The 25,790-nt window shown below is 44.6% G+C and overlaps 1 protein-coding gene across 2 annotated transcripts in view; it reads right to left on the reverse strand.

The window, feature by feature from the left end:
• Nucleotides 1–25,790, reverse strand: part of ABTB3 (ankyrin repeat and BTB domain containing 3) — a 304,628-nt gene that overhangs the window by 100,914 nt on the left and 177,924 nt on the right. For both annotated transcript variants that reach the window (XM_057556713.1, XM_057556712.1), the window contains exons 2-3: nt 19,117–19,266; nt 6,570–6,774 (exon numbers count right to left, since the gene is read on the reverse strand). In XM_057556713.1, coding sequence (XP_057412696.1) covers nt 6,570–6,774; nt 19,117–19,266 — 355 coding nt within the window. The remainder of the gene's footprint in view (nt 1–6,569; nt 6,775–19,116; nt 19,267–25,790) is intronic.

Consider the following 25,790-nt stretch of genomic DNA (forward strand, 5'->3'; position numbering starts at 1 on the left):
CAATTCTACTTAATTTTTTTAAAATGCAGGTTATAACCCACAGCATCAGGGGAAAGGGCTAAATGGTATTTTCAGCCTTGTGGGCCATTTGGTCTCTGTCACAACTAACCACAAGTGCAAAAGCAGCCATAAATAATATGTAAACAAGTGGGTATGGCTGTGTTCCAATAAAACTTTATAAAAACAGACAGTAGGCCAGGCTTGGCCTGTGGGGTATTGTTTGCCAATCTCTGCACTGCATTGGTTTAATGGCCCATTAATGGGCTGTAACCTACAGTTTGAAAAATATTGGGATTAGAGTTGCTTTTACCCTGGCCAGATGAAATAAATTGCAGCAACGTTCATGTCACAAATAGATCATGTTTTAAAACTTTGTTTCTTAAGTTAATTATTTAGAATTCAACATGCATTTGTTTTTCATTAGAACCATTTATATAATGGTTGGAATTCCAGGCGAGCCCACAAAAGCCCACACATAGCCCTGCAGAAAACAGGTCTAATATATAAAACAGGCTCTCCCACTCTGGGTTGTCCCCATTCATCCATTGACTATGAATTTCTCCAGGACCCACTAGCAGTGGGTGGACATTTTAGGGGACTTTTGTGCCAGATGTGACCACTGCCCTCAAGAAGGTGAGAAAGTAGCATTCTTCCTCTGGGGAAAGGCGTTCTGCACTGCTGCTTAAGATGTCAGGAAAAAACAGTCCTCCTGTCTCCTCCTTCTTGCTGTTGAGGTTCCTAGGGTGTCAGCCCAAGCAGTCTTTATGTTGGGGAGTATTCACTGTGGTGTGTAAGCCAATCAGTTGTGAGCTGCGTGGCTAATAATGGTCAAAAGTACTGAACTGTGCAAATGATTCACTTGTGTGTTATTTATTTTAAAAAAAAGTAAAGTAGAAGAGTGTAGTGAACCTTTGTCAACTTTTTTTGGGTGCTTGGAACCACTGATGACCTTACCGTTTGGAAAATTTCCCATATTATTATTCCATAGTTCAACAAGGTAGAAATTCACCTTTCCAGACACCCCTGCTACTAGGGTGCAGGGATGGGACCCAGGCTCCACTGAGTTAGAAGCAAGTGGTGTGACAGAGATGGAACATGACAAGAGTGGTAGCAGAGACATTCAGCTTTCAGGGGTAATGGTGACAGAGGTCCTGCTGGGAGTGGCCAAAATCCAGCCTCAGTGGTGTAAAGTCCAGTGTCTATGGCTCTGAGCAATCCTGGGGTGCAACTTGGGCACTGCTCCAGGTTGTGTGGGCTCAAAGCCTGCTTCTCAAGCTTCAATGCCCTCCAGAAGTCTTCCTAAGCTCTACTAAACATGTAGACTCATGGGACCATCATAGGCCACACTTGTCCTGCATGACAACATCAGACGTTCCTTTTACTGGGAGTCTTTATAACGATTCACCCAGCCATCTCAGAGCTATCTTCTGCCCCGGTGACACTCAGGTGCAAGGAGATAAGATCCAATTGGGTGGTTGTGAGAACTGCCCTGCTTTATGAACCCCAATATCTCTTGTAACAACTCCACAGAAGTAGCTTCCAAGGTCCTGCAAGGGACATTGCCAGTTATAAGGATCAGTGAATTCAAGGAAGCCTGAAGCTCTGGAAGTACTATACCAAGTACTATAAATACTTGGTATTTATACCAAGTATCTATAGTACTACAAGGCCAGATCTAATGTACCAACCTAGGGTCATTCTGACCATTAGCAATGTTGCTTAGTAACACAGTTGATATTGTAATTTTTATCACGTTTCCAGGGGAACAGAGCTAGAAAATTAACCCAACATCAAATTCTCATGCAGGAGGGGAAAGGATTTGTTAACCCTCTGCCTACACTGGGCCTCCCAGAGGTTTTCTTTCTGCTAAGCAGGTTCAACTCTTGCAACTAAGCATTCCTACTAGTAGTGCTGCTTGTATCAAGGATACCTCTGCTCACTTGTGTTCTGATATACATTCCTTGATGGGAAAGAATGGGGAAGGGTTATAAATAGAAGGCTGGAAATTTTGCATAACCCTGGGTATGTCTGTTGGAGTATGTTAAAATTTGGATATCACCTGTCACATATTGATGTGCTGGGGTGATCTTTTGGAAGGGTTTCTTAGAAGATGTATTTGGGTACCATTAACTTCTAATATCTGGTATGTTTGCTTTATTAACTCTATTTCCTCAAGTGTAAATTCTTCCATTTGTTAGGACTGTTCTGTTTCTTCCATTCGTTTTCCTCAAATAGTTGGTTATTGGTGATTGGATACTCATGTTTGTGGTTGAGATTTCCCTGGTAGACACAGGGAAACAGATGTCTGCCACATCTGTTTACACAGCTCTGCTTACAAAAGGGGCGAAAGCTGCCACTGCCTAGATGTAAATTCTGGTTTGTTTCCCATGAGACTCGGGGAGAGTAAAACTACCTAATTGTCTAGTCTTCTAGGTGAAGCCGATCTCTGTTCCTCTTGGGCATTACCAGTTACTCCAGGCAACAAAACACTCCTATTTATCCTACTCTTTTTAATTTTACGGTGACAAATTACTGAAATCATTCATGGCCAAACACATCTAGGAATCACTAGTATTTCCAGTAATGATTTGGGGCAGGGAAATTTTGTCATAGATTTAAGATGATTCTATTAAAAATTAGTAGTAGCTTCACATGACCCCTATCCTCAAAACTGAGGTGTTTACATTTATCATTACTATTTGGAAAATAAATATAGCCTAATCATAATCGTACAAAATTTATCTGAGTTTTGTTTTGTTTTTTTTTTCCTAAATAAAGTATCTGAGGGACTGAAAGATTTCAGAAGCTCAAAAAATAGTAGCCAAAGTTCTGGAACAACTTAAACTACAGAAATTTTATACTGGTACTGAGCTTCTTCAAAACCCCACAATGAAAAATGAAGCTATCCAAAACCAATGTAGCAACTGGAAAGCTATGCCCACATGAAAGAGTCAAATGGTATACAGAGGCCTAGTTCCAAGTACTCCAGCCAAGAAAGGCTGTTCTGACAAGCAGAGATGGTTTGGGACACAAAACAATCTGTATTTCAGTCAACAAATATGTTCCAGGCCTTTTGCTCGGCGTGGACAAAAAGCACATAATACTCAGCTCCTGTTCTTGAAGAGTCTATGGAAAACCATATAAACACCATGGCCTTACTTGACTTTGCCAGAACAGAGATAGAGAGTCAAGGAAATGTTGTTTGATTTGGGGGGGAAAAAGAAGACAGAAAGGGAGAAAAAAAACAGCTCCAAATTAGAATCCTACCTCCCACTGGAAACGTCTTGTTTGTAAGTTTTGGTATGAAGCTGCTGTAAACACTTGGCTGGAAACAGAGTCCCCTCTCCTCTGAAGCCCTTCCCTGTGTGTTTTCAGACGCTAATAAATATCAACGCCCAGCCTATCATGGAACGGGAAGAAACAGCTTTTCGTCTGGAAGGAATCATACACAGGCTTCTTTAGGGACAACGATAATAACATTTTAGAGCCAAAAAAGAAAAAGAAAAAGAAGATGTATAATATCAGCTCCTTTTTTGGGGAGGGGGGTGAGGGGAGTTTCCCTTGTGCCAGGCATGGCACTGGATGTCTTAGCTACAGTATCTAATTCATTGCTTACACAGGTCCCAAGAGGCTGGTTTTGTTCTCATTTCACAGTTGAGGAGAAGAGTTTCAACAGGGGTGAAATGACTCATTCAAGGTCCCAGAACTACAAGAAGCAGAGCCGGGATCCAAACCCAAAGGGCGATCTGACTCCCAAATCCATACTCTTTCCAGAGGACCAAAGTGAACAGAACTCAAAAAATGACAAGTTCTTTCTGTTTTGTGTTGTCCCCTGAAAATTCAGCCAAGGAGGAATGGAAAGACCGAGATAATTGACTCTGACAAATTCTAGGACATGTTCTCTTTGCTCGGCTCCCCCTTGCAGCTCATGCCTCTTTAAAACTTGTCCCAGAAAGTTTGGAATCCTTAGATGGTCTCCCTAGACTTACAGCCACTTCAACGACACTCTGAATCCTGAAATAGATTCCGGAAGGGAAGATGGAAACTACATAACAGAAAATATAACGGGAGCCACACAACTGTGTTGAGTTGGGGGCAGGGGGTATGTCACACGATGAGATGTATATTTTAGAAGTTTCAGTCTGGTGGCCATGAGGATGGAGCTGGTCGGAGAATATTAAGCCTCCCGTCCAGGGAGACCATTTAGAAATCAAATGCAGTAATAGCAGTAAGAGGAAATGAGGGCCTGAACCATGCAGTGAGGCAGCAATCTGGGGAGGAAGGATTAGAGGAATGGGAGACGGCACAGATGTAGCATCAGTGAGACCTACTGACCAGTTGGCCGTAGGAAGGAGGGAAGGAGAGGAAGGAGTGTGGGGCGAGTCCCAGTTTTCTGACCGAGGTGACCGGGTTGATGGTGATGCCATTCTTAGAGACTTGGTGGGGGGGGGGGGGAAGGAGGAACAGTCAGTTTGGGGGGAAGATGTTGGCTTTAGTTTTGAGGTGGTTGTGAGCACCCCTGATGGAAATGTTCCATAGGCGGCTGGATCAATGGATTTGTCCCTTCTTTCATCCTACAAATATTTACTGACTTTGTGATATATACCAGATGTTGAGCTTGGCATTAGGTGTGGCGTGACAACCAAAACAGATGTGTTCTGTGCCCTTACGAAGCTCACAGGCAACAAACACACACACACACACATTTGCTGTGTTGGGCAGAAAAGAATAAGGTGCCCTGAGAAGAACCAGCCTGAGAGTGTGAGACTTGAGAGTGGAAACTGGAAGGCTGAGCTGGATCAGGTTCTGGAGCTCAGAGGTGGTGACGTCTGGCTGGAGATGGAGGGGGTGTCATCTGCATAGAGGTGGGAATTGAAGAGTGGCGGGGTAGGTGAGTCAGAGAAACTGCCCTATTCTACAGGCTGCTGGGGTAGGGATGGGGGCTGAAGAACTAGGTACCCCAAAGGCCAAGGCCAATAGTTTCCATCCTCCCAGCCATCACGATTCATACTCATAGAAAGCAACGTCTTGGTGTGTCTGACTGAGGTTGTTTTCTGCCCAGGGACCACGGGCACGTCGCCACCTCTCCACTTTGGGCATATTTGGCACATGAAAATATGCACACGGCACCCACTGATTTGGCCTGGATGGCGGGAGACATGAGTAATCCTCTGATTAAGTTAATTCCAGACTGGATTGAAATATTGATGCTAACTTGGGATTTAAAAAAAAAAAAAAAGAGTCAACTTCTGTCTCACTCATCCTGCATCCTCTACTCTAAACTGAAAGCCAAGAGACATGGTTTAGGAGCCCAATTAAGCCCGATCCATCCTGGCAGAAACAGAGCATCCAGCGAGCGTTTCAAAACCACTTGGAACCATTTAACAGAGGAAAGTGCATTGAGCCCAAACTGGGAGTTGTTCAGCTATTTGTGGATAAGATCTCCAACAACAATAATCAAAGGGAACATTTATTGAGCACTTACTACATGTTGGGCACTGTTCAATGCATTCAATCTTCAAACAGCCTTATGAAGGATTTATTCTTAGGACCCCTATTTTGTAGATGAAAAAACTGAGGCACAGGGAGGCTAAAGGCACTTTTCCAAGACACCCTGGCTTTTAATTGGAAGAGCCTGGATTTGAACCCAGAAGTCCGGATCACAGAGCCTGTTCTTTAACCACTCGATAAACAGCGTCACTACTGCAGTAGTTAGAGTGAACAAGCCTGTGTACACAGGAGGAGGGGCCTGATTTGTGAGATGCTGGGGGGAGATGTTCCCTTAGGAACAGGTCCACATCTCTGTGGACCTGTTCCCAGGGGAAGAGGGGACGCCTCCAGGCAGCCTCCTTTCCTGATGGTGGTTTGGATGTCTTGCCTCTGAGAGGGTGAAACCATCCTCAGAAAATCTTGGGATTTTCCAGGTGGAAGGCAACCTGGAAAACGCTTAGTGCAGCTGCTCGTTTACAGATGTGGAGGCTGAGGCATGGGGAAGTGGACGGATGGCGCTGGGGAGCAGCAGAAGCCAGGTCAGAGGGAGCTTCCTCTTCCAGGGAGCCCTCCCTTCCTTCTCTGCCACGAGGATTCTGCTTCATGGGAACTGCTATGCTGTCTCCTGCCCACATGAGAGACCCACTTCTGGCTGAGCAAGTGTTATGGTTTCCCCCTGGAATCCCCAGGGCAGACAGGATGAAATGAAGATAAAACATCTCCCACCCAAGGAGCTGGTATCCCCCTAAGCTGCCTTCACAAGGAAGCCCCCTTGCACTGCAGAGGCCTCATCCCTCCAGATTTGCAGACCCTCTCTTCTGACCCAGGCCACCTTTATCCCAAACTGGACCAGCCCCATGCAAACCCATTTCAAAGATTCCACCCAGGTCTCTGATAACCCCTCAAGGTCATCTAGACCCCTCCGGTGAGTTTCTGGAAACTGGGCAGTTCTGACCCCCAGCATCCCTCTCCTCCCCAACTCCTATACCACCCTGGAGGCAATACCTACTCACCATAAGGTGGCGTTGGCCAGAAGGGAGGCCCTCTCTTTGGCCATCCAAAGCCAACACAAGTCTTACCTTTCCACCTGGAGGTTGACTTTGGAGGGCTCCACGTTGGGATTTTCCCATTCCATCTGCGGGCAGTGCATGAAATAGCAAAGGGTGTACAGGGCCTCGGGTTCCCAGTAGAGCGCCCCCTGCTTGTGGTGCAGGGGGGTGCCATTGCCATGGTGCTTGGCGTTGAGGGGCTGCAGGTGATGCATTGCTCGGGACACCAGGTCACCTGTGGACAGAAGTTAGATTTCAGATCCTTCAGGCAGCCAAGACTTGCAGAGAAGATGTGCCTGGAGATCTCGGCAGAGATTTCCATCCTGAGATTCCCTCATTCAATGGGAGTGGTCCCATGAGACCTCCAGGCCACACATCAAGCAGAGAGGAAAGCATTTGTTCATTCGCCACACGACTGTCAAGGGCTTACCAGGTCTGGGGTGCTGTTTCAAGCACAGAGGGCTGCTAAGATAACTCCAGTCCTGCCCTTCTGGGACCCCTTGTTTCTAACAAGGCACAGAAAGCCCTTTGTTTGTGTCTGCTTCCGGCCTCCCTCACCTTGGGACACACCCTCTGTCACATCCTCTGCTGTAACCAGCACTGCCTTCTTTGCAGTCACAAGAACTGTCACTTGCCTTTAAGCCTGGGCATACACTATTCCCTCTATCCAGAACATTCTCTCTCTCCTCTTTTCCAGGCTAACTCCTACTGATTATCCAGGTATCGGCTTATATATTAATTTCTCCAGGAAGCCATCCTGGAATCTCCCTCACTCCCCTGTGTCTCATATCACACTGTACTTTCTTGGGTACAGCATTTAGAGCACTGTGTCACAATATTCTTTTTCTTTGTCAGTCGTTCCCAACAACAGCGACTCAGTCCTAAATGACACTTATTATGCGATAGCACAATTCTGAGCACTAATTCATTTGATTCTCACAATACCCTATAATTAGGTACCTTTATAAACCCATTTTACAGATGAGGAAACAGAGGCTCAAAGAGGTTAAATAACTTCTCAGGGGTGCACAGCTATGAGCAGCAGAGGGAGGATGTGACCCCAGCAGTCTGGCTCCAGAATCCATGCACTTAACTGTGCTCCTTGAGGGGCATGTTTTACTTTTCTCAGCACTGGCAAACCCTGAGAACACTCTGGTCTTTCTCACGCTTTCTCAGAAGGAAACCAGCCTTCTCCTTAATCAAACCAAAGCTGCATGCTCCCAGGTTGGCCATGGAGGGAAGATCCTCCTGTGGGATGCTGGCTGGGCCTGAAGCCCCGACTTTTCTTGGCTAAGATGGTGTTTCTCAAACTTGGATTGCTTGTAAGCGACCTTCATGAGTGTAGCTGTATCTAAGCACCACCGGTACCATTATTTACTTAATCTTCAATGGACTCCTTTTGTTTTTTAAAATACATATCTCTAAAAAGGAAACATTATGCCACTGCCATAAATGGAAAATCAGTATCACCTGCCATAAACAGAAGGTCATTGTGAAAGTTAACTTGATGAAAAGGAAACAGCGTAATTAATTTATAGCTGAATTCTGGCCCTGCTTTCTACTGTTATAAATAACAAGTGAGAGAGTTGTTAGGGGCTCATATCAAGTGGAGCCTTTCTTCTGAAAGCAATTAGAATTAAAATAGAATTTAATAGAGTCACTCCCATGACCAATGTTATTTAAGGCACTGCCCTGTCCCACTGGAAATCATCTCATGCACAGTGGGAGGTGTTGCACACTTGGGGAGACACTCCTCTAAGATATCTGTGATGGTGAATTTTATGTGGCAACTGGGCTAGGCTATGGTGCCCAGTTGGCTGGTCAAACACTAGACTAGATATTGCTGTGAAGCTATTTTTTACATGAGATCAACATTTAAATCAGTAGATTTTCAGTAAAGCAGATTACCCTCCGTAATGTGGGTGGGCCTCATCCAGTCAGTTGAAGGAAGGCCTTAGGAGAAAAGATAGAGAACCTTGAAGAGGAAGGAATTCTGCCTTCAGACTCATGACTGAAACATCAACTCCTACTGGAGTTTAAAGCCCCCATTCCCAGTCCTTCATTGCCCAGCTGAAACCAAGCCTGCACAGCCCACCAGTTCTCTGCCATCCAGCTGTACTTTTTAATTTTTTAATTTTTTTAAAATTTTTGGCTGTGTTGGGTCTTCGTTTCTGTGTGAGGGCTTTCTCTAGTTGCGGCAAGCGGGGGCCACTCTTCATCGCGGTGCGCGGGCCTCTCACTGTCGCGGCCTCTCTTGTTGCGGAGCACAGGCTCCAGACGCGCAGGCTCAGTAATTGTGGCTCACGGGCCCAGTTGCTCCACGGCATGTGGGATCTTCCCAGACCAGGGCTCGAACCCGTGTCCCCTGCATTGGCAGGTAGATTCTCAACCACTGCGCCACCAGGGAAGCCCCAGCTGTACTTTTTAACATGACACTTTTTACCTAAAATCCAAACCCAAGAAAGTGAGGCTCAGTGAGAGGCAGGAGTTTCTCCTCTGAAGGCCCAGGACCTGCCTTCTAGGTTCCCATTTCCTATCTGAGGAAAAGGGCCACTTCCTCAAAAGAAGATTGAAAAGAGGACCATTCACCCCCTCTGTGGGAGTGAGACTATGGAGATGAGGTCTCAGCTGAGGGTGGAAATGGCAAATATTCCCCTTTCTCTTCCATGCCCATGGCAGACATGCTTAGTCAGTCACAGAGCCCTTATCTGCTAAGTGTAGATGCAGCCTTAAAAATCCTTCTTGAGGCAAGATTCCAAGTGACCACTATTTCTGATAGGAGTTGTCAGAGGAAAGGAAACTTCTACGTTGCCAGAGTCCTAAGGCCTCATCAAGACGACCTAACCAGAGTACAATCCACTAAGCTTAATATCTGAACAGTGATGCAGGAGTTAAACAGATAGCAGTGGGGCGGGGTGGGGGGAAGGTTTGCTTCCCTACACCCCTCTGCCTCTTATCAAGCCTAACCTAGAGTCTGACCCTCCTTCTCTCCATTTGCCACAGCAGGAAAATATATGCAAGAACCTCAAAAAAGAATCAGAGAAGGAAGTTCTCTTTTAGTGGCAGGTGGGCAGGGAAGATCCCCAGGGGACCTGCAGATGGAAAATGTGGAGAAACATGGCTCTACATGAACAACAGTCCCAGCTGCCATTCATTGAGCGCCTACCCTATACCAGGCACTGTGAAAAAGCACCTCACATGCATTGTTTCTAATCCTCACAAGGCTCTATAGGGTATGTTTATATTATTTTAGCTTTAGAGCAGTGATCTGCAACCAGGGTGATTTTGCCTCCCAGGGGATGTTTGGCAATATCTGGAGATATTTCTGGTGCCATGTCCGGGGGGCTGTTACTGCATCTAACGGGTAGAGGGAAGAAATGTTCTTAAACATCTTACAATGCACAGATCAGTCCCCACAAGAAAGAATTTAGCCCAAATGTCAATAATGCCCAGGTTGAGAAATCCTGTTTTACAGATAAGGAAACCGAGGCTCAAGGTCACAAGGCAGAGATAAGATTCCCACCCGGGTCTGTCTGACTCTAATGTCTGTGCTCACCGCCCTACACTGACCTGAGTCCTCCTTTCAGAGACATCCCGCTGCACCTGTGGCCAGCTGCAAGTCTACGATGGGGCCATTTGGCATTATGGAGCCAAGGTGTTAATGTATGCTCCTTTCCTTTGATTCAGTAATTCCATTGCTGGGACTCTGTCCCAATGTTAGAATCCAAAATGCAGCAAAATCTTCATGCACAAGGATTTTCACCCAAACCTTATTTACAGGGTCCAAAATTTGACAAAGAAACAAATGTTTGAAAATCAGAGCGTGGTTAAATAAACTCTGGTATGTGATAAAACTTATGCAGTTACTAAAAATGTTTACATAGAGTGGCAATGAATGATGAAAAGCTTTGTGTTAAAATGGTAAGTGGGGAAAAAAGTGAAATTCAAAACTGCATACAGTGTGATCAGGATTATGTTATTAAAAAATATGCTCTGAGTAAATACCAGGAGGAAAAAAAAAAGCAAAATGTTGACCAAGGATTTCTCTGCCTAGTGGGATTGTGGGTGACATTCCCTTCCAACTTTTCTGTCATTTCTGAATTTTGAATTATGGCATGTGCTATTTGGTATTATCAGAATAATAAGCTTACCGAGGTGGTGTTTAAATTTCTTGTACCTTCCATCTGGGGTCAGGTTGGGGTACACTTAATCTGTTCCAATATTGCTTCTGTTTTATGTTTTGGTTTTTTTGGCCAGGAGGCATGTGGGATTTTAGCTCCCCCACCAGGGATTGAACTTGCACCCCCTGCATTGGAAGGCGAAGTCTTAACCACTGGACCACCAGGGAAGTCCCCCTCTGTCTTTCTTGAAAGCACTCATAAAAAAGCTCAAAATAAGAAAAATCAGGGGCTTCCCTGGTGGCGCAGTGGTTGAGAATCTGCCTGCCAATGCAGGGGACACGGGTTCGAGCCCTGGTCTGGGAGGATCCCACATGCCGCGGAGCAACTGGGCCCGTGAGCCACAACTGCTGAGCCTGAGCATCTGGAGCCTGTGCTCCGCAACAAGAGGGGCCGTGATGGTGAGAGGCCCGAGCACCGCGATGAAGAGTGGCTCCCACTCGCCGCAACTGGAGAAAGCCCTCGCACAGAAACGAAGACCCAACACAGCCAAAAATAAACATAATAAATAAATAATAAATAAAAATTAAAAAAAAAAAAAAAGAAAAATCAAAATGGAGTGGAGATGAGAAGAGGATCCATGTTTTGGGGCAGTGCATCACCCGTCAAGTTCCCCAAGACCCTGGGAAGGCTTTGGCCTTGATTGGGCTAACCATCTCCTCAGAGCATCGTTCAGCTCACGCTGCACTTCCAGGTTCCCTGCTTTTGCTTTTGCTCTTGTTGTTTTCTCATCTTAGAGTGCCCCCCCCTTCATCCTCTCAACTACTGATGACCTTCAAGGCTGTGATCAAATGCCACTTCTTCCCTGGAGCCCTCCAGGATGCCACAGATCAGAATCAACTTCCCATTCCCCTGTGTACACACAACACCTGCTAATAAAGTCTAACATGTTACTTGTTTAATTCAGACATGTTTTAAGTGCCCACACATCTACTTCCCGTACTGAGCTTCACAGGCAGAGACATGACTCATTCATTGTCCTGTTCTTGGAGGAGCAGTGTAGTGTAGTGGTTAGGGACAAGCTCTCTGGAGTTAGACTGTCTGAGTCTCCAACCTGCCACTGACTAGCTGTATGATCTTGTGTGAGTTAACTTCTTCATATACGGGGATGATTATGACCTTTGTGAATTTGTTGTGTGGATTAGATTGATAACATGTATAAAGTACCCAGCACTGGTTTCTTCATTTGAAAAATGGAGATAATAATAGTGCCTAATGCACAGTATGAAATGAAGCAATCATAAATCACTTAAAGCACCTGGAATAGGGTCTGGCACATCCTAAGTGTATAATAAGTATTCAGCACTATCTTTTACTTTGTATCATCACATCATCATCATCACCACCATCATCATCTTCATCATCACCATCGTTTCCATCATCCTGACCACCATCATCATCACTTTCATTATCATCTTCATCATCATCACCACCATTTCTATCTTCATCATCATCACATCATTATCATCATCATCATTGTTATCAGCTGAGTCTCTGGATCAGAGGCCGAAAGGATGTCTCTGATGAGGGCTGGCCATAGGAGATGGAATTGGCACGGGGATTCTATAATCACAAGCTCCATTTTAAATCCCACTCTATGTATGTGCTATCTGCTGCTTCACCTGTCAGCTTCATGAACCCAAAACAACAAATCCACTTGTCACTAGCTGCACTGAGTTTGGGTGTCTGGAGTTTGGTTCTAGGAACCTACTTGAGAACCCGCTTATAACCAGGTTTTCCAAACGTCAGCCATTTGAGAATCAGCATCATGAATTCTCACATATCTGTGTGCCTCAGGTACAATTTATTTACTTAATATTTTTCTTTAAATTGGCTCATCCTTTCACACAATAAATTCATTTTAAAAGGAAACTTCATATCAGTGCCATAAAAGGAAAACCAATATTTTTCTAGTACCCGTGAAAAATTCATAGCAATGAAAAATAGAAAGCGTTTTGCGTATCACCTACAATCATCTCCCATGCAACCCTTTGGGAAACGCTGCTCTAACCTGCCAGACTCAAGCTATCAGTGTAGCTCCCTCTAAGCTGTCTTCCTGCATGCCAGTGTGATCCCCCTGAGACAAAGGGCTGCACATTCCAACATGGGCTCCTTCTGCCAAAACCTATGCTGTGACAGCACCTTCAACTCCTTCCCCGCTCTTCATCCTCGGTCAAAGACCACTTACTATATAGTACGTTTTCAAAACCTCACACAACCCTGGGGTAGGAGGTATGATCACCCTCTTTTCACAGATCCCTGGGGATCCGAGTGATCACGTCACTTGCCCTAGGTCACACAGCAAAGATAAGGAAGCCAAGGCACTCTCCAGCATCATAAACTGTGGTTTAACTTGCCTCACTGAAACTCCTCCCCTTGAAAAAAAGAAAGACCATGTATAGCCCAGTACAAAGTAATGAGAGGAGATTTGTTTTAAAGGAGAAGGAGAGCTGGAGAAACAGGGATGGACAAGGGAAGACTGAACTCTGGGTCCAGCAGGAAACTTACCATTCATGCATTCATTCATTCATCAAATATTTATTGCATCCTACTATGTGCCAGACATTGTTCTAGGCACTGGGGATACAGTCAATGATGTTAAAAAAAAGTCTGAGCTCTTATGGGGTTTACAGGCTTGGTGAGGTGGACAGAAAATAAACAAATATATAGTATGTCAGGTGGTGCTAAGTGCTATGAAGAAAATTAAAGCAGGAAGTGTGTATAGAAAGCAGTGATGCAGGGAGGGTTAAATGAGTGGGGCTGTCATAGGAGGGCCTCTCTGAGGAGGTGACATTTAAGCAGAGGCCTGAATGAAATGAGGGAGGAGCTCTGTAAAAATCAAGGGAAAAGCTTTCTAGGCAGAAGGAGGAGCAAGTGCAAAGGCCCTGTTGTGGAGTGGAACATTCGAGAAATACCAAGAGGCCAGTGGCCACTTGACCACCTGAAAAGGTCACAAGTGCATTCTAGGGGCTGGAGGCAGCAGACCTTCTGAAAAGATCCCATTTGCATTCGAGAGACCCCCTTGTCCAAGCAATAAGGGCTGTTTTTCTTTCTGGTGACACCAAGCAGAGGCAACCCAGAAACCTTTTTATGCACAGTTGTAAATTAATGGCCCCATTTTGATGAACTCATTGAGTGGGAACAACAAGTTCACAGTTTAGTGTGGAAAGAAAACAGAAAGAGGCATTTTTCGATGAAGCCCTCATTTTTTCCCCTTTAAACAGCAGAAAGCAATTACTCTAATTAATGACTGTCCAATGCAGTTTTAATTGGGAGCTTGGGGGCAAGGCAGGGAATGTCGGGCAGAAGGGCTGCAACAAGATCTTGGAGGATACAAATGTGGGATTGATGGGACCAAATGCAGAGTCGAGTTGGTACAGAGGAATGGGTAAAGAAGATGTGGTACATATATACAGTGGAATATATTACTCAGCCATAAAAAAGAACAAAATAATGCCATCTGCAGCAACATGGATGGACCTAGAGATTGTCATATTAAGTGAAGTAAGTCAGACGGAGAAAGACAAATATCATATGAAGTTGCTTATATGTGGAATCTAAAAAAAAGGGTACAAATGAACTTATTTACCAAACAGAAGTAGAGTCACAGACGTAGAAAACAAACTTATGGTTACCAGGGGATAAGGAGGGGAGGGATAAATTGGGAGATTGGGACTGACATACACACACTACTGTATATGAAATAGATAACTAATAAGAACTTGTTGTATAGAACAGGGAACTCTACTCAATATTCTGTAATGGCCTATATGGGGAAAGAACCTAAAAAAAAAAAGAGTGGATGTATGTATATGTATAACTGATTCACTTTGCTGTACAAATGAAACTAACACAACATGGTAAATCAACTATACCCTGATAAAAATTAAAAAAAAAAAAAAGAAAACCAATAAAATAAAATAAAGTAGCCTTAACTTCTGTTCTCTCAAAAAAGAAATGAGAATAGCCAGATCCTCTGCTTTCCTTGTGGCCTCAATGGAGGAGACGGGACAGACCAGCTTCCGCCAGACCTACTCCTGACCTGGTTCAGGTAAGAAGACCTGGTCTGCCCACCAGACTCTAAGCATTGCCTTGCAAATTTCCTCGGGCTCACAGTTAAGAATCACCAGGCCTGTGTCAGTTTGTGGACCTTTGTGGTCTCCTGATTTAGCTTCTCATTCAAATAAGTTGACATACAGAGATTCAGCTCTAGTTCTCTGAGTTCAAAATTCAGTTCAATAGAGTGTATTTAATATTTGATAAGAGTTTCGTTAAGAGTTCCCCTCCCCTGTAGCATTTTCTTCAGCTTTTGTTTCACAGACTAGTTCACTGTGGGTCATTCATGTATTTATTTGACATTCAACAGATATTTCCTAAGCTAGAGGCGATGTGTTAGGTGCTTAGAATGCAAAGCTGAACTGGATGCAGAAAAGTAGAAAAAGAAAAACGGTTTGAAATGTGACTCTGCCACTTCCTAGCTGTGTGACTCTGGGCAAAACATTTATCCTTCCAGGTCTTAGTTTTCTTGTCTATGAAATGAGAATAAAAATACCTTTAATATATTTAAAGCACTTGGCATGCAGTAGGTGGTCCAGAAGAAGTGGATATATTTTCACCCCAAGCCATAACAGCCTGGACAAAGAAAGTGCTCTGGACATCACCACTGAGCAAGACAGTTCTGGATTCTAATAAGATGCCCTGAGGATAGAAGCAGGGGGTATACAGGCAGAAGTCTCAGCAGGCAGGGGAGTCCTGCCATCTAGGTGCTGGTGAAATACTAGGTAACCTTTGTGAATTCTCACGTCTCCAGTTTAGTTTTGAGGAGAGCATCCCCAATACATCCTACAGAGCAAGCTGCGATCCTCAGACCTGGAAGGAACACAGATCTGACAAACATGATGATCTTACAGAGGCGGGCTCTCATTCCACCTGTATCATGTAGAAACACCTGGGCTTCCCCCAGAGACAGGGAGTCACGCCTAGTGGTGGAAGCTCTGCCTTGAGAACTGGACTCAATTTCAGCCATTGGCTCACAGGTGTGGTTGATCTTAGACAAGTTGTTTGTCCCCTTCCTGCCTCCATGCCCACATCTATGTGGATAATAATGGTTACATTGGAAATAGCTCATGTAGATTTTTCACAGATCACCAGGTCAACAGCATCAGGGGCTGCTATTATTATTGTTGGCTATGAAGAAGGCCATAGTCAGGGGCTCTGCCCTCAACCCTGAACAGCCTGGTTCAAGAAGAGCAGGGATGGCTGGGAACGAACTCTTTCTATCTAGCCTTTGCTGCAACAACAGTGGTTTCTGGAATCCACACTGGCAGAGTAACCTTTGAATATGAAGAACAGCTCTCTATGTACACAGAGAGAACAAGGCTGTATTGATTCAGACTACAGAGCAAGCCAGTCTAAATTATAGTCAGATCAGGAAAGAAGGCAATTTTATTACCTTCTGTCGCCGATGTGGCTGATCAACGTGCTACTGCGCACACGTTCTACAGGGCTGACTTAATGAACGTAGGGAACCTATTCGTAATTAGCAGCACCCATCTGTGTGCCAACAATTCATATGTGAAAGTCAACATTCAACGAAAATGACAGCATTTAATTTACAGAGCAAACTGTCCTTAGAGACAATTTACGTGGCAAGCCACTCCTGCATGCTGCCTGCTTAGGTGAAGTGCAGATTTGTTTAGCAAATCCTTTCCTCCAAGAGAAGAACCGGATTTGAGCAGGGCCCCAGCCCAGGTGCTAGGAGGGGCCCTTAAAATATCGCAGGACAAACTTTTGAGACCCCAGCGAAGAATGCGTGGGGACCTCTTCCTAGGTTGCGCCCACACAGACATGAACCAACCCTGTAGCCAGATTCGGCCTTTCCAAGGTCACGGGCATGTCTTGGAAATTTGCAGAGTCCCAAACAGTATGGCATTTCTTCTTTGAGATGTTTCCCCAAGGGAGCTGCTTGGACCGCCTACATCTGAATCCCTGGGGAGCTGTTAAAATGCAGACTTTTCCTTATCCCGTTCCAATTGTTGCAGATATCTCAAAATATCCTTCACACACATCACTACCTCAAAATAATGGGTCATCAGAGCTGCTGCTAGACCTTGTTTTATAATGTTCTAATAAAAAAGGCATAGAATTACTGTATCACAGTTTAGGTAAAAATATATTGATAACTGTATTTTAATATAATTAGCTTCCTTTATAAACTTATGCACTTTATTTTTTGCATTTAAAAATATTATTCTGGGGGCTTCCCTGGTGGCACAGTGGTTGAGAATCTGCCTGCTAATGCAGGGGACACGGGTTCGAGCCCTGGTCTGGGAAGATCCCACATGCCGCGGAGCAACTAGGCCCGTGAGCCACAACTACTGAGCCTGCGCGTCTGGAGCCTGTGCTCCACAACAAGAGGCCGCGACAGTGAGAGGCCCGCGCACCGTGATGAAGAGTGGCCCCCGCTTGCCGCAACTAGAGAAAGCCCTCCCACAGAAACGAAGACCCAACACAGCCAAAAATAAATAAATAAATAAATAAATTTATAAAAAAATTATTCTGAGGCAGGGTCCATAAGCTTCATCAGATTGCCAAAGGGGTCCATGGCAAAAGTTTAAGAACAATCATACAACTGACCAGTGGCTGGAAGACCCTGTAATCAGAGGCATCTTATGACTTCAGGGGTTTGATGGGAATGCAAGCACATTTTCCAAGTTCAGGGGCCAGGAAAGTAACTCTAGTGACCATAAGGACCCCCTATGGCTTGAATCGGCTACTGATTCCCTTTTCAGAGGTGCATGTCGTATACTCAAGGGTGGATGCTTGTCCCCGGTGTACAGGGAATTTTGGGGAAGAGGCACAAGTTGATTTATGGGTCCTGAATTCTTTTATAGTTCAGAATTTTCTAGAATATCACACCAACTCATAATTTAACATACTCTAGCATTTCTGAGATCAATGCTCCAGTTCCATCCAGAACTAACACACGGCTATGTCATTTGACAATCAACTGGATCATAAGTAAATAGTTTTATTTTCCTCTGGTTGGCCAGACTCAGAAAGCACAGTCCCGAATTAGGGGATATACAAGCACAGCAATCATTGCTCAAACTTGGGACACCCCAGCCTTCTTCTCTCCACCTTTCTGCCCCTTTCTCTCCCTCTCTCTCCCTCTCTCTCTCTCTCTCTCTCTCTCTCTCTCTCTCTCTCTCTCTCTCCCCATGTCTCGCTGTCTCTCTCTCTCTGTCTCTGTCTTTCTCTCTTTCCTTCTTCATATTTCCTGAGGGCCTACTATGTGTCAAGCAGCATTCTTGGTGTTGAGATTACAACAACAAACAAAACAAATATGTGTACTCTCCATGAAAAAATATTCTAGTAGCGGGAAACAGACAATTAAAAAAAATTAATGAGTAAACTATAGAGTGTGACTAGGGGAAGGAGGGAGGGGAATGATTGCTAATGGTTATCAGATTTCTTGTTGGGGTGATGAAAATGTTCTAAAATTGACTGTGGTTATGTTTGTATAGCTTGGTAAATATACTAAAAGCCATTGAATGATGATATACTTTAGGTGAACTGGATATGAATTCTATCTCAGTGGAGCTGTTATTGAAAAACAAACAAAAAAAATAGAGTATGTCATAGGGTAACAGCTGGGAAGAAAGGTAAAGCAGTGAAGAGGGATTAGGGTCCTCAGGGTGCTATAATTTTAAATAGGGTGGTTAGGGAAAGCTTCATTAAGGGGTAACATTTGGGTGAGACTTGAAGATAACGAGGGAGCAAGCTATGTGGATATCTGGAGGATGAGAGTGGTTCAGGGAGAAGGAACAGTACGTTCAAAGGCCCTAAGGTATGCCTGCTATGTCCAAGGAACAACAGGGGCCAGTGTGGCTGAGTTAAGTGGGCCTTGGGAGAGAGTGGAAGAAGATGTCTGAGGAACACAGGTGGGCGAGCCTGGACGTAATTCTGAGGACTTCGGCCTTTCCTATGGATCAGATGCGGAGCCAGTGGAGGATTCTGAATAGAGGAGAGATGTGATCCCACTGTAGAAATTAATAGCATTTGCAGGATTTACTGTGTGCCAGGCACCGTGGTGAACCCCTTTATGGGCATTAGCTTGCTAAATCGCCACAACTATTGAGTATTATCATTTTCTCTATTTTATAGAAAAGGAAATTGAGGCTCAGAAAAGGGTAGGAACTTGACATCAGAGGCCGAGCCAGGAACTTTACCAGTCTGCCTGATTCCAGAGCTGCTGTCTTCGCCACGGCCATCAGCACAGGTGTGTGTACACAGCAGGTGCTCAATAAAAGGAATCCCCTGGCTGGTTACAAAGCACTGCCCTAAGGGCAGCCGCTCGCCTGGGAACAGAGAGGGTGAGAGAACCAGCGTCCACTTACTCAGTTCCGCGATGCTGCCCACGCGGGTGGCCAGCAAGGATTGCTCGATGGTCCTCAGCTCGGACTGGCTGAACATGGGCAGCTCTCCCGGTTTGCTGGTCCGCTGCGGGTCTCGGTGAAGGTTCAGGCTGTCTGGCAGGCAGAGTACCCCTGTGGTTGGTGGGGAGAGAGAGTGAAAGGAAAATAGATTGTTATTGTTCAGTTAACCAAAGGAGGGGTGCAAAACCTTGCACAGCCTCAAACCGCACCAGGGCTGGTACCACAAAGCCAGCATGGGAACCAAGGCTCTGAATCCTCTTAGAAACGATGTCTAGCTCTTTTAAAAGGTCTTTTGCTGATTTTAACAAACACGGTGGCATTCGTCTGTATGCACACATTTCCAAAGGACACAAAAGAAAATCATTTCCTCAGACCTGGCCGGGATTCCTTCCACGCAGAGAATCCAGCGGTCACTGTCCCACTCTCTGTCCCAGAGGCAGTTGCCGCCCCGAGCGCCCTGGAGGAAGTCTCTGCTGGGATTCTTCTGAGAGCTTGCTTTACTTGCCCAGCAAATTTAACTCTGGGTGGCTGGGCTGTTATCTGTTAGACAAGGCCCTGGCTTTCTCCGTAGAGCTATATGTCAGGAGGTGAAAAGTCCCCATGGACTTTTGTAACTTGTATGGTGAATACCCATGGGAAATCCCTGGAATCCAATTATTTTCATCCCGTCCTTTCCATTCCATGAACATTTAGCGAGAACCTGAGAACTTACTTTGGTTGATTATTCAGAAATAATCACTGTTCCCATATCCTCCCCAGCCTCCATAGGCAGAGTGTGCTTTCTTGCTCCTTGACTTTGGGCTTGACGAACTTTGGCCAAAGGTATAGTAAGAGACATGACGGAACCAAAGGCCTGAAAAGCACCTGTGTGGCTGAACTTGTTCTTTCCTGTTTTTTGCCCTTGTTATGAGAAAAACACACCCTGGTTAGCCTGCTGGTCTAAGAAAGGTGAGAGAGCAAATCTAGTAACAATCTGCAGCTTAGAGCTGCCCCACAAAAGCAAATGCTAATTTAATATGTCACTGGGGTTATTTGCTGCTCAGCATTATTGTGGTGATAACTAACAGATACACCTACCAAGTGTCAATCACTGAGGAGACAATGAACAAGGCAGGCATTGTGCTAAGTTAGGGGCTGAGGATATGGTGATGGACAGAATACACATACTCCCTGTTCTCAATGGGCTCACAGTCTAAGTGAAGGAGATGGACTGTTACACACATAACCACAAAGCCAAATGACACATGCTCTATGGTAGGAGAAGATGAGGAATAAAGGGATATCTTAGCAGGGACCTGAACAAAAGTAGTTGTCAATAAGTAGGAAGCACTTATTGAGTGCCTACAGTATTCCCAATCCTGCTAGGAGATGGAAAAGAAGCAGAAGAAGTATTCAAGTATAAACTCACTGGAGAAACAAGACTGCCAGTGACAAAACAACTGGGGTACAATAAAGCAGTATCAATATACAGGTGCTGAATTATTTAAGCCAACTGTCAGGGTGAGGGGACAGACAGAACACAAAGGTCAAAATTCAAGTCCACAAAGCACAGAGCTGATCTCCCTGTGCTATGCGGCTGCTTCCCACTAGCTATCTATTTTACGTTTGGTAGTGCTTTGTGACCACCTAGAGGGGTGGGATAGGGAGGGTGGGAGGGAGGGAGACGCAAGAGGGAAGAGATATGGGGATATATGTATAACTGATTCACTTTGTTATAAAGCAGAAACTAACACACCATTGTAAAGCAATTATACTCCAATAAAGATGTTTAAAAAAAAAAAATTCAAGTCCACTTCTCACCCTGCTCGAAACACAAAAGCTCAGCAAACAAAGTCTCCTCTGGGACGGAGTGAGAGAGTAGCACTGACATGTATACACTACCAAACGTAAAATAGATAGCTAGTGGGAAGCAGCTGCATAGCACAGGGAGCTCAGCTCTGTGCTTTGTATCCACCTAAAGGGGTGGGATAGGGAGGGTGGGAGGGAGATGTAAGAGGGAGGGGATATGGGGATATATGTGTACTTATAGCTGATTCACTTTGTTATACAGCAGAAACTAACACACCATTGGAAAGCAATTATACTCCAATAAAGATGGTTAAAAAAAAAAAACCAAAGGCTTCTCCTTTGAAGATGGGCAGGCGTGAGGTGGCACCCATCACACACCTCCTCTGGCCCCTGCTGCCTAATTACTGGCTCCAGCCACACTGAACCAGTCACTTGTTCTGAATGTTTCACCTTCACACCTAACAGGCTGACACAGTGGAGAAGGCAACCATAGTAGATTTTTTTTTATGAATAATGAATAAGTGGATGAAAAATGCAAATGACCATTAGATTTTAATGTTCCTATAATCAGGAAGCTGGTCAAGTTAAGTTACTGAGATTGTTCTCTAACCATTGTTTTTCAAAAATTTTAGACTCAATAAGAATGTATTTTACTAATTAAACTTAAAAGCTTTTGCACAGCAAAGGAAACCATACACAAGACAAAAATGGGAGAAAATGCAAATGTTTTCTCCCCTCAGAATGGGAGAAAACATTTGCAAACGAAGCAACTGACAAAGGATTAATCTCTAAAATATACAAACAGCTCACGCAGCTCAATATCAAAAAAACAAACAACCCAATCCAAAAATGGGCAGAAGACCTAAATAGACATTTCTCCAAAGAAGACATACAGATGGTCAACAAGGATATGAAAAGATGCTCAATATCACTAATTATTAGAGAAATGTAAATTAAAACTACAATGAGATATCACCTCACCCTGGTCAGAAAGGCCATCATCACAAAATCTACAAACAATAAATGCTGGAGTGGGTGTGTAGAAAAGGGAACCCTCTTGCACTGTTGGTGGGAATGTAAATTGGTACAGCCACTATGGAGAACAGTATGGAGGTTCCTTAAAAAACTAAAAATAGAATTACCATATGACCCAGCAATCTGACTACTGGGCATATACCCTGAGAAAACCGTAATTCAAAAACACATGCACCCCAATGTTCATTGCAGCACTATTTACAATAGCCAGGACATGGAAACAACCTAAATGTCCATCAACAGAGGAATGGATAAAGAAGATGTACATATATACAATGGAATATTACTCAGTCATAAAAAGGAACGAAATTGGGTCATTTGTAGAGACGTAGATGGACCTAGAGACTGTCATACAAAGTGAAGTAAGTCAGAAAGAGAAAAATAAATATCGTATATTAACGTATATATGTGGAATCTGAAAAAATTGGTATAGACAATCTTATTTACAAAGCAGAAATAGAGACACAGACGTAGAGAACAAATGTATGGATACCAAAGGGGAAAGGGGTGGTGGTGGGATGAATTGGGAGATTGGGATTGATATAGTATATACACTATTGATACAGTATATACACTTCTGACACTATGCATAAAATAGATAACTAATCAGAACCTACTGTATAGCACAGGGAACTCTACTCAGTGCTCTGTGGTGACCTAAATGGGAAGGAAATCCAAAAAAGAGGGGATATATGTATACATATAGTGGATTCACTTTGCTGTACAGTAGAAACTAACACAACACTGCAAAGCAACTATACTCCAATAAAAATTTTTAAAAACTACAAAAAAAAGAATGTATTTTACATCATGACCCAGTACACACACACATACACCATCGCCACCACCACTACTACACACACTTTTCATGTTTTCCGTGAAAAAAGTTCATGAAAAATAATACTGATCCTTACTGTGTATGAGGCACTCTCAATTTTTATTCTTTTCACTCTTCACTTCTTTTCTATCTTATCAATAAAAAATGCTGTCTGCAGCACCAAAAGTGATTTCATGGTCCACTAGTGGGTCATGACTGGCAGTTTGAAAAACACTGTGGGCTGGGCCAGTTCACAAGTTGGCATTAATTGGACAATACAGATTGACGATTTACTGGACACTACTTAGCGCTGGGCCAGGCTCCACACGGGATGCAGAGATGGCTGAGAGGCGATCTCTGCACTTCAGGAACCCTCAGCTTTTCAGGAAAGACAAGACCTTCACAGAAGTGCCCACCATCCAAGGCTGGCCTCCTGCCTGTCCTTTTCTCTTAACAGCTGAGTCATCACCCCCGATCACCCCAGGCAGGGACGCCCTGAGTCATCTTTGTTTCCTCCTGCTTGCTCACCTGCCCAGACATCTGGTCAGAGGCCAAGGCAAGTAGCCGTTGCCATGGCAATAAATGTTGGGCCAGTCCTTCATCTGAGGCCTCTGACGTTCCTGACTCTTAATTCAGAGATTTACTACCCTTAACAGTGCTCACGGCAAATGACACCAGATGACCACGACACAGTGTGACAAGTGACCCAACGTTCAGGGGATGAGGGCCTCCGCTGGGGGACGGGGTGGTGATCAGGGGCTTCACAGCAAAGGAGACCTGCGAGTGAGCCCTGAATGTCAGGGAGGATGAAGTACAAATGGCCCTGACATGTGCTCACAGGATTGCTTTCTCGGTAATTGTATTATGTGCAGCAAGTTCTTATCCCAGGCCTGTATCTGAAACATTGCTTCACATGTTGGTTGAAGCACAAGCAAACGGGACTTGGAGTGTGGAACCCAGAGCTTCAGTCCTGGCTCTGCCACTTCCCACTCATGTTTAACCTTGGGCAGGTCACAGAGCCTCTCTGGACCTCAGTCTCCTCTTCTGTGAAATGGGAGTGATAGGAATGGCCTTGCCTCCCTCATGGCGCTGCTGCGGGTGGGGATGAAGTGAGACAATGTGTACTGAAGAACTTACTTTGCATGTGCTGAGCAATAGTATGTGCTTGACATATGTTAACTGAGATGAAAGTCAGTTACTGTGCATAAGCCCAGCTTTGGACTACTTTATGCTTCATCATAAGAATAAATAATTTCCCTCAGAATTATTCCTCCTTCTTTTAGAGGGTTATGAAATTTAAATGTGAAAATATAATTATTCCAAGAAGCTTTGAAAGCTAGAGTACTAGGATTTGGGAAATCTATAATGAACCTATTATGCAAAGGTTATATACCAGGGTTTTCCTTTTTTTTCTTTTCTTTTGTTTTGAGGACTTTATATGGGGTACACACATAAACTAGAGTCATTTTTTTTTTGTATAAAAATCAACTAGGTCATTAAGAAGGTCCCAGTATCATATTTTAGTGTTAGCTGCAGGCCTCCGTTTTGGACCACTCATCAATTTCCATTACTGGAGCCAAGGACAGCCACAGCCTGGTGATTAAGACTCAAGTTTTAAAACAGGGGGAACCTAAGGTTCAAATATGACCTTGGACCTAAAGGAAATAATTCCCCTGGAGAGCAGGTGATCACAGGGGAGGGTCCACTATGTTGAAGGGGTCACGGCCTTACTGAAATCTATTACTTTGGGGTGGGTTGTACATTGTCTAAGGGAAAATCCATTCACATTTTCAAAGGGGTTGGCCAGTGCTAAAAGAGGATGAACCAATGCCTTTGAATGTCCACATTTCCAGCCATAACCAACCTGGGACTGACTGGCTGTAGGTGGGACAGAGGGGCCAGGCATGACCATGGGCTCTTGACAGAGCCAGGCTCCAATCCTGCCCCAGTCCCTTGGGCAACCTGGACAAAGCACTTCCCAGATCCCCAGTCAGCTTCTGTGTCTGCAAAGAGGGGTTAAAATATCTACTGCATCAGTTTATTGCAGTGATTAAACTAGATAAATATTTAAGGCCTCCAGCCTATAGTAAGCGTCTACTAAATGGCCTGTTCCCACAAATGTGCAGTTTTGTTTATTTAATGTCTGGATTCAAATAGTCTTGCAGATCATCTTTCCAAAACCTTGTGCGACTGGAGACAGACAACTTTTTGGTTAGGGCATTTAGAACAGAAAATATGAAAACCGCTCCTCTGGGTGGGCCCCTGGACCAACCACATCTGGCATTCTGTCTCCGATGGGGCGATCAGGGCAATTCTGCCTCCCTGAATGCCCACCTTCCTATACGATTGGATGGCTCCTTGGCAAATATAACCACGCCATCCTTTTTCTCCTCTCAGCTTTTCTCTGTGTCTCCATGCTATCACTGGACTAGGATGCTATTTACCCACCGAGAGAAAACCAAATAAGACAGCCATCAGCACTCATCCATTCTCCCCTTGATGTTGATGGTGGTGATGCAGGAGGAGGAGGCTACGTAGGTCTTGGCACCCTGGACCTAGGCTGGGCTTCTGCCTCGCCTGTGTCTGGCTGTGAGAAGGGAACAGACTCTCCTATGTCCTGCTTGCCAGGCTAGGCTTTGTTTTCTGCTAAGTTATCCCCAGAATTTAAAGTGGAGCGTCCTGGCACCAGTCCCAGCTTTAAGAAATGGGAAGGAAGCAGCTGGGATGCAGCAGACCAGCCCTCGAACTGTCACCGGACAGACCTGGCTGCGTTCAGATTCCCGCCTTGCCGTCTCCCAGCTGTGTGGCCTGGGGCTTGCGACTTAACTCTCTGAGCCTCTGTTTCTCCCTCTGTAACATGTTTGATACTATCTACCTCCTAGCATGGTTGGGAGGCTGTAAGGGGATAATCTGCATGGACAACCTGTCACAAAAAAGGGGGTCGATAAATGTTTGCTAATAATCCAAGTGAAGTTCTTTGAAGGTAAAGATTTAG

This window comes from Balaenoptera acutorostrata, chromosome 11 (genome assembly GCF_949987535.1).
Source record: "Balaenoptera acutorostrata chromosome 11, mBalAcu1.1, whole genome shotgun sequence".
In the NCBI taxonomy this organism is placed as follows: domain Eukaryota; kingdom Metazoa; phylum Chordata; class Mammalia; order Artiodactyla; family Balaenopteridae; genus Balaenoptera; species Balaenoptera acutorostrata.